The 13063-nt window shown below is 44.2% G+C and overlaps 1 protein-coding gene across 3 annotated transcripts in view; it reads left to right on the plus strand.

Annotated features, from left to right (window-relative positions):
- PML (PML nuclear body scaffold) overlaps nt 1-2875 on the plus strand; it is a 47137-nt gene extending 44262 nt beyond the window's left edge. Inside the window, exon 9 of one of the 3 annotated variants that reach the window (XM_036348529.1) lies at nt 367-2875. In XM_036348529.1, the coding sequence (XP_036204422.1) occupies nt 367-1145 (779 nt within the window). In that variant the 3' untranslated portion in view covers nt 1146-2875. The remainder of the gene's footprint in view (nt 1-366) is intronic. The other 2 variants (XM_036348541.1, XM_036348537.1) reach the window with 2 other exon arrangements.
- Nucleotides 2876-13063: the final 10188 nt, after the last annotated feature.

Genomic DNA, 13063 nt, shown 5'->3' on the forward strand with positions numbered 1-13063 from the left:
GGCAGCAGACCTCCTCCCAGCCTCTGCCTGCCTGAAGGCTGCTCTCTGTCCACTTCCCTCATATCTGCAGTGTGCAGTCAGCAGCTTCCCCTTGGGTTCCCCCAGGGGTTCTCCCAGCCTCTGCCTGCCTCAATCTGACCTCAAGATTGACAATGAAAGTGGGCTCTCTAATGACCATTAGAGAAGACTTGAATCTTCAGAGCTTGGGGCATAGTTGCAAATGTTTGAAGGCTAATGCTTGGTTCCTGACAGCAGACCCCAAGGTGGGGTCTCTGGATAGTGGGTCAGCAGCCCTGGAGTTCCCCCAATCCCTCCCAGTGCCTCCCATGTCCCTAGGACCTCATCCTGCCCTTCTCTCCTGCCCAGCCCAGAAGATTAGGCAGCTGGCAGCCGTGAACCAGGAGAGCAAATTCCGAGTGCTCATCCAGCCAGAGGCCTTAAGCATCCACTCCAAGGCGGTCTCCCTGGAGGTGGGGCTACAGCACTTCCTCTGCTTCCTGAGCTCCATGTGCCGTCCCATCCTGGCCTGCTATAAGCTGTGGGGGCCCAGCCTCCCCAATTTCTTCCGGGCCCTGGAAGACATGAACAAGCTTTGCGAGTTCCAGGAGGCCATCTCCGGCTTCCTGGCCACTCTGCCCCTCATCCAGGAGCGAGTGCCCCAGGCCAGCAGCTTCAAACTCAAGAGTTTGGCCAAGACCTACCTGGCAAGAAACATGAGTGAACACAGTGCCCTGGCGGCTGTGCTGACCATGCGTGACCTGTGCCGCCTCCTTGAAGTCTCCCCGGGACCCCAGCTGGCCCAGCACACATACTCCTTCAGCAGCCTGCAGTGCTTCGGATCCCTGCAGCCCCTGGTGCAGGCAGCCGTCCTGCCCCGGGCTGAGGCCCGCCTCCTGGCCCTCCACAACGTGAGCTTCACGGAGCTGTTGACTGCACACTGTCAAGACCCACAGGGGGGCTTGAAGAAGTACAGCCGGTATCTACAGGCCACCTCATCGCCCCCTGCACGGCCTGCTCTCAACTTTCAAGCTATGAGTACCTACTTCAAAAGCCTGTTGGAGGGGCCAGCCTTGGCAGTGGGAGAAGGCATCTCTACCCCTCTTGCTAGCCACAGCTTGGCCCAAAGGGCTCCCCAGCACAGCTGAGATGAGGGAATGACTGGCTTGGAATCTCTGGGGACAGAGAGGGATGTTGTCCCTCAGCCAGGCCCTGCCCATCACAGCATCCCCAGAACCTGGTCCCTAATACTCAGCTGACATTTGGTCCAGAATTAGGTCTTGTTCTCTGGGACCAAACTCCCCTTCTCTAAAAATCCCACAGAGAAGGTTCCAAGGCCAAGCAGCCACCCCCTGGAGCTACCAGATCCCTGATGCACCAGTGAGTTAACTCACCAGGCCGTTGGCCCCTCCCTTGCAGGAGCCAGAACCAAGGAGGTCCTGGGTGAAGAAAGCAGGGCCTCGGCTAAGTGGCCTCCAGCTTGCCCCACCCACCCAGCTTGCCACTTTCTGTTCCTGCAGCTCCTCCCTGACTCCCAGCCACTGCCCAGGGGACCTGCCAACAGCTCCCATGGACACCACCTGCAACACCAGTGGCCCCACAGGTACTCAAAGTGCCTTTCAAACTAAACTGCCCCTCATGAGCTTGGGTTCTCCCAGCCTCAGCCTGCCTGAAGGCCAGCCCTCTGTCCACTTCCCGCATATCTGCAGAGACAGAAGCTGATGTGCCATGCCTGTCCCCACTTCCCTCCACACTTGCTTCCTTCCTCTTGGCCACAGAAACATTCCCCTTAGTCCAGGCTTTGCCCTTTGGTCCTCAGGCTACTGACCCCTCTCAGCATGGCCCTTGGCCATGTCTGCACTGCCCGCCTCAGCCTTGCCAAGGAATGTCCTCTGACCCGGCGCTGCTCTCTGTGTAGTTCAGAGGCCCACACCTGCTTTCCCCTGATCGCCTCTGCCCCAGACCTCTGGAATGGGACTGGACTCTGGGGTGGCACCCAGCAAGCTGTTTAGTTTAGCAGGCTGTCCAGGTGATGCTGATGCCGGCTGAGTTCCAGGACCATTGCTGTGTTAGACTGCACTTCGAAGGAGAAGCAGTATGGAGCAGCAGAGAAAGTCCCAACCTAGGATAAGGCCTCTTCCTGAGTCCCCTTGTCCCCACCCGTAAAATGCCTGGTTGGTCTGGATGGTCTGAGTCCCATTCAACCCTTCCATTCTGGGATTTTAAGAATGGGCAGCATGCCACTAGGCAGCAGATGGCTTCATTTTTGAACCCTAGCCCCCAAGCCTAAGCTAAGGTTCCCGGCCTGCGGGCACAGCAGAGGTCAGCAGCAGACACTAGCAGGTCAGAGCCATCCCTTCTGACTGGCAGAACCAGTGTCCCCTCCCCTTCCCATCCCTGTTCCTCGATTTTTGCTACTGGGATGCAGCCCAGACCCCAGCTTCTATGGGCTCAGCTTTCACAAAGGTGGAGTCTGTGTGCGCACACCTCAGCCCCTGTCTTGTGGGTGCCCTGAAAACCCATTAAGGGATTACATAGAAACTTGCTACAACAGCGAGAGCACTGGTTCTACCAGTGAACTCTGATGCATTTAAAATAGGGTTCCAATTTAAAGTAGGTGCTGCCTCTGAAGCTTGGCAGAAACAGACTGATGGGAAGAGGGGAGGAGGGGCCTGGGGCCCTGGGTGGGCTGTGATGCCATCGTCTTGGCAGCCACAAGGCAGCCTAGGCCTGGACTGAGCAGTGCTCAACTATCCTAGTGCAAGCCCAGCCCCACAATGCCTGCTACCTTCAGATGCATTTCATCACAGCTTTTATAATAAAGTCTGATCTGCCCTCTCCACTTTCACAGCCTTTAATAAAGACTTGAATCTTCAAAGCCTCATGCTGCCCACCCTGAAGTCACTGAGCAGCATCCTGCCTGGTGAAGGGGGTGCTTCCAAGCCTCAGGGAACTCTTCTTTGTAGGGACCTTTCAGGACTTAGCAGAGCAGAAGGCCCCATGTTGCTCACTGCTAAGGGCCTCACAGATGTGAACCCCCTATTCCAAGTGAGGAAATGAGCATGGACCTGCCCAGGATTATCCCCAAAGGGGAGAGCCATGTGGGGGGAATGAAGTGACAGCTTCAAGGATTACTCCTAGAGGAAGTCAGGAGCCAGACACCAAGGTCTGTTGGAACCTCACCTCAGCCCTCTGCTGGGTAATCTTGTCCCCTGTCTGTGTCAGAGCCATAGGTGGTAAAACCCTTGGCAGGTAGGGGAGGCCCAGGATATTAGCAATGTGTGACCAATGCGTTGCTGTCTTGGGTGTCAGATTAGTACCTGCAGGGATTACCGTGGCGCAGGCAATGTAGGTAGTAGCTCTCCCCTGGCCTGGGTGAGCAGCCAAGTAATGAGATTTGGTCACTGTCACCACCCTTAACCCCATCTCCCTGTCCCAGGTACCCAGATTCCAGTCCTGAAGTTTTTAGTCTCCAAGAGCAAGCACAAACATGCACCCGTGCTTCATATTTGAATTCTATGTCTGGTCTACCCATGTCAGCTAGCCGTGAGTCTGCTGGGCTAGAGGTTAGCACACTGAGTTTCAATCCTAGTAGCCTATGACTGGTCTGGTACGTCAGGCGCTGACTCTGTAAAATGGGGTAGAGGTCATTTTCACCTAATAGGATGTTTGTGAATCAGTGAGAAAATGTTTGTGAAAACAGCTCTTTAATATGTGAAGAATCACCAAATGTAAGATCTTATTTTACAGACAACTTAGATGACAGTGTTATTACTGTATAAGTTAGAAAAAGAAACAGATATTAGAGCTCAGCAAGAAAAAGTACATGGGCTTGTCTCCAGAGGGATGAAGAACAAGATCTGGGACAGAGTTGTCTGTCAGAACCTGGGTCTGAGGGAGCTATGAAGGTGAGCAGGGGAGTCCACCTTGAAGTGGCTAAACAGTAGCTGTCTCTGTGTTCCCAGTACACCCAGATGGGAGAATTCAGCCACATAGACCTGGAGCTGAAAGCAGATATCCTGTGACAGCTCAGCACTGCTCCAGTGCCTCCTCCTGAGACCCAAGGGCTCACTCACATCCAAGAAAGGTCACTTAAAAATTTGCCTTAACTCCAGCCTTACACTCTTACCTGCATAACACCTAGCTGCTACCTGATGCCGGGCCCTGTTGTGCTCCCGCCCTACCCCTCCCCTCATCCAGCACTGGCCTGCCTCACTCCCATTCTTTTTTTTTTCATATATCTTACTGATTTTTTTACAGAGAGGGATAGAGAGTTAGAAACATCAATGAAAGAGACACATCCTGCACACTCCCTACTGGGGATGTGCCCGCAACCAAGGTACATGCCCTTGACCAGAATCAAACCTGGGACCTTTGAATCCGCAGGCCGACGCTCCATCCACTGAGCCAAACCGGTCAGGGCCTCACTTCCATTCTTATTCCTACCCTAGCCTCACTCTGACTCCTAGTCCCAACCCTGACAATACTCCATACCTCAGAGGTTATCCTGCACCCTAAACCTCCCAGCAGATCCAGCCCCTGCCCTGCTCCTGCCTCCTCTGACTTCAGACTTGTCTCTATCCCACCCCAAGTGCCCCAGCGCCTACACCTAGAACAAGAGGATCCTTTCTCGCCTTTCTTTTTTTTAAAATTTATCATTATTGTTGAAAGTATTATAGATGTCCCCACCTTTTTCCCCGTTGACCCTCTTCACCCCACACATACCTCTCCCGCACTATTGTCTGTGTATCATAACTTCCCTGGTTAATATCTCCCCACCCACTCCCTTACCTCTGAAACTCGTCAGCCTGTTCCATTGTTCTATATCTCTGGATCTATTTTGTTCATCAGTTTATTTTGTTCATTAGAATCCACATATGAGTGAGATCATGTGATACTTGTATCTCTGACTGGCTTATTTCACTTAGCATGATACTCTCCAGGTCCCTCCATGCTGTCTCAAAGGGTAAGAGATACTTCTTTTTTTATAGCTGCATAAGATTCCATAGTGTAAATGTACCACAGCTTTTTTATCCACTCATCTACTAATGGGCACTTGGGCTATTAACAAATCTTAGCTATTGTAAATTGTGCTACTATGAACATAGAGGTGCATATATTCTTTCCGATTGGTGTTTCTGGTTTCTTAGGATATATTCCCAGAAATGGGATCACTGGGTCAAATGGGAGTTCCATTTTTAATTTTTTGAGGAAACTCCATACTGTTTTGACAGTGGCTGCACCAGTCTGCATTCCTACCAGCAGTGCACAAGCGTTCCCTTTTCTCCACATCCTTGTTGATTGTTGATGATAACCATTCTGATAGGTGTGAAGTGATACCTCATTGTCATTTTAATTTGCATCCCTCACATGTTCAGTAACTCTGAGCATTTTTCATATGTCTCTTGTCCTTTTGTATGTCCACTTTGGAGAAGTGTCTATTTAGGTCCTTTGCCCATTCTTAAATTGGATTGTTTGTCTTCCTTTTGTTAAGTTATATGAGTTCCTTATATATTTTGAAAATTAACCCCTTATCAGATGTATCATTGGCAAATATGTTTTCATACAGTGGGCTCTCTTTTTCTTTTGTTGATGGTTTCTTTTGCTGTACAGAAGCTTTTTATTTTGACGTAGTCCATTTATTTCTTCTCTGGTTTCCTTTGCCTTAGGAGATGTATTGGTAAACATATTGTTATGAGAGGTGTCTGAGATTTTTCTAAAAATATATTTTCATTGATTTCAGAAAGGAAGGGAGAGAGAAAGAGAGATAGAAACATCAATGATGAGAGATAATCATTGATTGGCTGCCTCCTGCACACCTCCTGGGGATTGAGCCTGCAACCGGGCATGTGCCCTGACCACGTATTGAACTCCTGGTTCACAGATCAGTGCTCAAGCACTGAGCCACACTAGCTGGGCAGATGTCTGTGATATTGCACCTTATGGTTTCTTCTAAGATTTTTATGGTTTCACAACTTAGATTTAAGTCTTTTATCCATTTTTACTTTATTCTTTTGTATGGTGTAAGTTAGTGGTCTAGTTTCTTTCTTTTTTTTGTATGTACCTGTTCAATTTTCCCAATATCATTTATTGAAGAGACTATCTTTACTCCATTGTATGCTCTTGCCTCCCTTTTCAAATATTAATTGAGCATAATGGCTTGGGTCAATTTCTTGGTTCTCTGTACAATTTCATTGATCTATATGTCTGTTCTTGTGCCAGTACTAGGTTGTTTTGAGTACAGTGGTTTTGTAGTATATAACTTGATATCTGGTATTGTGATTCCTCCAACTGTCTCTTTTTTTATCAAGATTGCTGCAGCTATTTGGATCTTTTTTGGTTCCATATAAATTTTTGGAGTTTATCCTAGATCCATGAAATATGCCTTTAGTAGTATTTTAGTAGGGATAGCAATGAATCTATAGATTGCTTTGAATAGTATGGACGTTTTAATGATGTTTATTCTTCTAATCCATGAACATGGTATAGTCTTCCACTTGTTTATATCTTCCTCTATCTCTTTTGTCAATGTCCTGTAGTTTTCCAAGTACAGGTCTTTTACCTCCTTGGTTAAGTTTATTCCTAAGCATCTTAATTTTTTTTGTTGCAATGGTGAAGGGGTTTTGTTTGGGGTTTTTTGGGGGGTTTTATTTAGTTTCTCTTTTTGAGAGTTAGTTATTGGTGTATAAAAATGCCATCTATTTCTGGGTGTTAATTTAGTATCCTGCTATGTTGCCTTATTCATTTATTAAATCCAGTCGTTTTTTGGTGGAGTCTTTAGGGTTTTCTATGTATATCATGTCATCTGCGAATAATGACAGTTTTACTTCTTCCTTTCCAATTTGGATGCCTTTTATTTCTTCTTCTTGTCTGATCATTATGGCTAGGACTTCCAGTGCTATGTTGAGTAAGAGTGGTGAAAGTGGACGTCCTGTCTTGTGCCTGTTCTTAGGGAAAATGGTTTTAGTTTTTGCCCATTGAGTATGATGTTGGCTGTAGGTTTGTCATATATGGCCTTTTTTTGTTGAGGTATGATCCCTCTATTGCCACTCTGCTGAGAGTTTTTATCAAAAAAAGGGTGTTGGATTTTGCTGAATATTTTTTCTGTATCAATTGACATGACCGTGTGATTTTTGTCTTCCAATCTGTTTATATGATGTATTACAGTTATTGCTTTGGAAATATTGTACCAGCCTTGCATCCCCAGAATAAATCCCATTTGGTCATGGTATATGATCTTTTTAATGTGTTTCTGGATCTAATTTGCTAGAATTTTGTTGAGGATTTTAGCATCTATGTTCATCAGGGATATTGGCCTGTAACTCTCTTTCTTTGTAGTGTCTTATTTGGAATTAGGCTAATGCTAGCCTTGTAAAAAGAGCTTGAAAATGTTCTTTCCTCTTGAATTTTTTTTTTTTTGAATAGTTTGAGGAGGATAGGTGTTAAGTCTTCTTTGAATGTTTGGTAAAATTCCCCTGTGAAGGCATCCAAACCAGGGCTTTTTTTTTTTACTGGGAGTTTTTTGATTAATGCTTCAATTTCTTCAGTAGTTATCAGCCTATTTAGGCTTTCTTATTCTTCCTGGTTGATTGTATTTTTCTAGGAATATGTCTGTTTTGTCCAGGTTGTCAAGTCTGTTGGAATATAGTTGTTCACAGTATATTTTTTATGATCCTTTATATTTCTGTGGGGTAAGTTGTTATGTCACCTCTTTCATTTCTCATTTTGTTTATTTGAGTCCTCTCTGTTTCTTCATGAGTCTGTCTAAAGGTTCATTAATCTTTTTTTTTTAATTAAATCTTTATTGTTCAGATTATTACATTTGTTCCTCTTTTTCCCCCCATAAATCCCCTCCTCCCAGTTCCCACCCCACTCTCCGCCCTCACTCCCCACCCCCTGTCCTCATCCATAGGTGCATGATTTTTGTCCAGTCTCTTCCCTCATCTCCCACACTCCTTTCCCCCCCAAGAATAGTCAGTCCATTCCCTTTCTATGCCCCTGATTCTATTATGATCACCAGATTATTTATTCACTTGATTCTTAGATTCACTTGTTGATAGATGCATATTTGTTGTTCATAATTTGTATCTTTACCTTTTTCTTCTTCTTCCTCTTCTTAAAGGATACCTTTCAGCATTTCATATAATACTGGTTTGGTGGTGATGAACTCCTTTAGCTTTTCCTTATCTGTGAAGCTCTTTATCTGACCTTCAGTTCTGAATGATAGCTTTGCTGGATAAAGTAATCTTGGTTGTAGGTTCTTGGTATTCATCACTTTGAATATTTCTTGCCACTCCCTCCTGGCCTGCAAAGTTTCTGTTGAGAAATCAGCTGACAGTCATATGGGTATTCCCTTGTAGGTAACTGGGTTTCTTTCTCTTGCTGCTTTTAGGATTCTCTCTTTGTCTTTTGCTCTTGGCATTTTAATTATGATGTGTCTTGGTGTGGTCCTCTTTGGATTCCTTTTGTTTGGGGTTCTCTGCGCTTCCTGGACTTGTAAGTCTATTTCTTTCACCAGGTGGGGGAAGTTTTCTGTCATTATTTCTTGAAATAGGTTTTCAATATCTTGCTCTCTCTCATCTTCTGGCACCCCTATAATTCTGATGTTGGTACGTTTGAAGCTGTCCCAGAGGCTCCTTACACTATCTTCATATTTTCAGATTCTTTTTTCATTTTGCTTTTCCAGTTGGGTGTTTTTTGCTTCTTCGCATTTCAAATCTTTGACTGGATTCTTGCACTCCTCTGGTCTGCTGTTGGGTGTCTGTATAATATTCTTTATTTCAGTCAGTGTATGCTTAATTTCTAGTTGGTTCTTTATCACATCGAGGGTCTCATTAGATTTCTTGAGGATCTCACTTCATTTATCGGCGGTCTCACCAGTCTTTTCGAGGGCCTTACTAAGTTTATCGGCAGCTTCTAGACAGTTCTTGAGAGACCTTAAAAATGTGGTTTTGAGCTCTATATCTTCCATTTCTGACATTTGTGTCGTTTCTTTGTCTCTGCATTTTTGTATCTTTTCTTGGTGCACCCCCTAGTGGTCTTTGTGTGCAGTCTTGTTGTAGTTAAGCCTTGATTGTCGGCAATACCAGGGGTGATTTGACCTCCAGGCTAACTGGCTATGAGAGTCAGCTGTGTCTGCAGTGGGAGAGCTTCTGTGCTGGATCTCTAGGGCGGTGCTAATCTAGCGTTTGCCTGAGGCTATCTGGCAAATGGCTCTGCGCAGGGCTTGGGCGGGGCGGGTCCCTGGGGATCTACAAGGCGGGCGGAGCAAGGAGTTATGGCTGCTCTCAGTTCCGTCCCTAGGGGCTCTGCCTCTCAGAGTCCCAGCAACCGCTGCAAACCTCGGAGAGAAAGCTGCCTTCGAGTTACAACCGAAGCCAGACAGTCCCGCTTCTCCCGTTTGAGTCTGGGTCCCCAGAGATTCACCCGGATCTGGAGCTCAGAGTCTGAAACTCCCTCCCGATTGAAAACATCAACCGCGCCCTCGCCGCCAGCCCGCTCCGTGCGCGCACTCCACACCTGAGTATTTCACTTCAGCACTGCTCCTCCTCTGAGTCTGGGTATGATATTCTCTTTTCTCCTAGTTGTAGAATTTCCACTCAGCCAGCCTTCCTGTGGTTCTGGATGATGTCCGTTCTGTCCTTTAGTTATATCTCTGAAGTGGTTGTTTGAGGCAGCAATCTCCGGCATTAACCTATGCCGCCATCTTGGTTTCTCCTCTCATTAATCTTGTTTATCTTTTCAAAGAAACATCTCTTGGTTTTATTGGTCTTTGTGTTTTCTTTTTAGTCTCTATGTTATTTATTTCTGCTCTGGTCTTTATTATGTCATTCCTTCTATTTACTCTGGGCTTTTTCTTGTTGTTCTGGTTAAGTTGTAGGATTAGATTGTTTATTTCAGCTTTTTCTCATTTCTAGAGGTAGGCCTGTAATACTATGAACTTCGCTCTCGGGACTGCTTTCACTGTGTCCCATAGATTTGGCATTGTTGTGTGTTCATTTTCCTTTGTTTCCAGGAAGTTTTTTTATTTCTTCCTTGATCTCTTTGGTAACCCATTCATTGTTTAATAACATGCTATTTATCCTCCATGTGTTTAAATGTTTTTGAGTGTTTTTACTGTGGTTGATTGCTAATTTCATTCCACTGTGATCTGAGAAGATACTTGATACGATTTCAATCTTCTTGAACTTGTAGAGAGTTAGTTTGTATCCTAACATGTTATCTATCTTTGAAAATGTCCCATGTGGACTTGAGAAGAATGTATATCTATAGCTATCAACTAATTCCATCTAATCTATTTTGTTGTTTAAAGTCACTGTTTCCTTGCTGATTTTTTTGTCTAGAAGATCTCTCCAGTGATGTCAGTGAGGTGTGAAAGTCCCTTATTGTGACTGTATTACTGTCGATCTCTCCCTTAAAATCCTGCATAAGTTTTTTTTTATTCTATATCTGGATGCTCCTGTATTGGGTGCATATATGTTTACCAGAGTTATATCCTTTGGTTGTATCAATCCCTTTAGCATTATGAAGTGACCTCCATTGTCTCCTGTTTTGGCCTTCACTTTGAAGTCTATTTTGTCAGATATGAGTACTGCCACCCCAACTTTTTTTTTTCATTTCCATTTGTCTGGAAAATTTTTTGCCGCACTTTCACTATCATTCTGTGTGAGTGTGTTGTTCTGAGGTGTGTCTCTTGTAGACAGCATATATATGGGTCATGTTTTCTTATTAATTCAGCTACCCTATATCTTTAGATTGGCACATTTAAGCCATTTACATTTAAGGATATTATTGATAGGTACTTATTTGTTGCCATTCTTTGTCTTTATGCCTCTGTTCTTCTCTTTCTATTTCTTCTTCTTTCAACAGTCCTTTTAGCATTTCTTGCAGTGCTTGGTGTTTTGGTGTGTGTGTTTGGGGGGGTGTATTTTTGTGTTTTTTTGTCTGTGAAGCTTTTTATTTCACCTTCAATTTTGAATGTTAGCCTTGCTGGATAGAGTAGTCTTGGGTTCAGTGGTTTTCATTACTTTATATACTTCATGCCACTTCCTTCTGGCCTGAAGTATTTCTATTGATAAATCAGCTGACAGTCTAATGGGAACTTCCTTGTAGGTAACTTTCTGTCTCTCTCTTGCAGCCTTTCAGATTCTTTCTTTATCTTTAATGTTTGACAATTTAATTATTATGTGTCTAGGTGTGGGTCTTGGGTTCATCTTGATTGGGACTCTCTGTGTTTCCTAAACTTGAGTGCCTTTTCCTTCACCAGGGAAATTTTCTGCCATTATTTCTTCAAACAAGTTCTCTATTCCTTTATCAGATTCTTCTCCTTCTGCCGCCTGTATGATGTGAATGTTATTACATTTCATGTTGTCCCAAAGCTCCCTTAGACTCTCCTCCTGCTATTTAATTTTTTTTTCACATTTGCTGCTCTGAATGGGTGTTTTTTCTATCTTGTCTTCTAATTCGCTGAATCAGTCCTCAGCTTCTTCTAGTCTACTGTTGAATCCTTCCAGGGTGTTCTTTATTTCAGCTATGTCAGTTCTCATTTCCAATTGAGAACTTCTTATTTATTTTTTCAACTCTCTTTTCATGTTGGTGTAGCTCTCATTATATTAGTCCCTTATAATGCTCATTAAGTTTCACTGAGTTTTTTGAGCACCTTTACTACCATTATTTTGAATTCTTTGTCTGACAAATTGCTTGCCCCCATTTCATTTAGTTCCTTTTCTAGCAATTCATCCTTTTTCATTTGTGGGTTGTTTCTTAGTCTCCCCATTTTTGCTATCCTTTTGTATTTGTTTTTATGTATTAAATCAAACTGCTATGCCTCCCAGACTTTGTGGGTTGCTCTTATGTAGTAGGGGTTTTGTGGGACCTAGTGGTGTAGTCTCTTAGATCTGAGCTGGGTGCTCTAGGAAAGCCCCTTGCTTGAGTTATTTGAGTCCTCCTGTTGTAGTTGGGTCTTGAATGTTATTGTCCTGTTCATGTATGAAATCTCTCAGTCTGGTGGACTATGTGGCTCACCCCGGAAGTGACCACAAGCTATTGTGGAGGTGCTGACTAAACAGAACAAAATACAATAGCAAAACACAAAACAAAAATATGCACAAGATCCCTACAGCACCAACGAAAACAACCACCAGAGAAGAGAGAATTAGGAAAGAAAAAGCAGAGCAGAAAAGACAGAAGAAAAGAAAAAAAGAACAAATAAGAGAAAACAAAACCAACAAAAAAGGGAGGAGGGGAGAAAAAGGAATATGTAGGTGCAGAGCTGAAATAAAATAAGAATACTGGGTTAGGGGAATAAGGAGAGGAAAACAGTTTAAAGTAAAGGAGGAAGAAAAGAAAAGAAGAAAAAAGGAAAGGAAAATAGAGGAGAAAGCAAATAAACCCAACATAAGAAAAGGAAAAAAGATGAGAAACCAGGTGGAAAAGAAAAGAAAGAAAACATTTTGAGTAGGAAAAGGGAAGAGGAAAGTTACATATATGAACAGAACAATAGAGTCTAGAATAATAACAAGTCAATAAAGAAGATAAGTAAAAAAGATACATTTTTTAAAAAGTAAAAAAGAGAAAGAAAAGAGAAAAGGGGAAGAAAAAGAAAAAATGAAGAAGAAACTGAAGTGGCATTCCTTTCAGCAGAGTTTAGTGCCCCATGGGACCTTCCTTTGGATCCTGCTCCTCTGATGACTGGCTGACTGCTCTGTCTGCCAATTCTGGGCTTCCTGTGAGGTACGTGGGTGCTAACCACTGTCAGAAACTGTCATCATTTGGCTTTCAGCGATCTTCAGTTTGTGTCTTTCTCCACAGGACTTGGCTGCATGTAGAAGAGGCCAAGCTCCCCTGTAAAGCAGCTTTGTTAGCAGCATGGGGTCCAGGGCTGAGCGGTCAGCAAACTTCTCCAGGTTCTCTGGGATCCACCTCTGCTCGCCTTTGCCTGCTGGCCAGCTGTCAATCTTAATCACTCAAAAGCCTGTTTCTGAAAGGTCTTTAGGTGGAATTGGGAGTCTAGATATCTGGGTCTCCTGTGATGGGGAGGTACTGTTCAGATTTCAGGGAATGTAGT

Source organism: Myotis myotis, unplaced genomic scaffold (genome assembly GCF_014108235.1).
Source record: "Myotis myotis isolate mMyoMyo1 unplaced genomic scaffold, mMyoMyo1.p scaffold_m19_p_1, whole genome shotgun sequence".
Classification (NCBI taxonomy): domain Eukaryota; kingdom Metazoa; phylum Chordata; class Mammalia; order Chiroptera; family Vespertilionidae; genus Myotis; species Myotis myotis.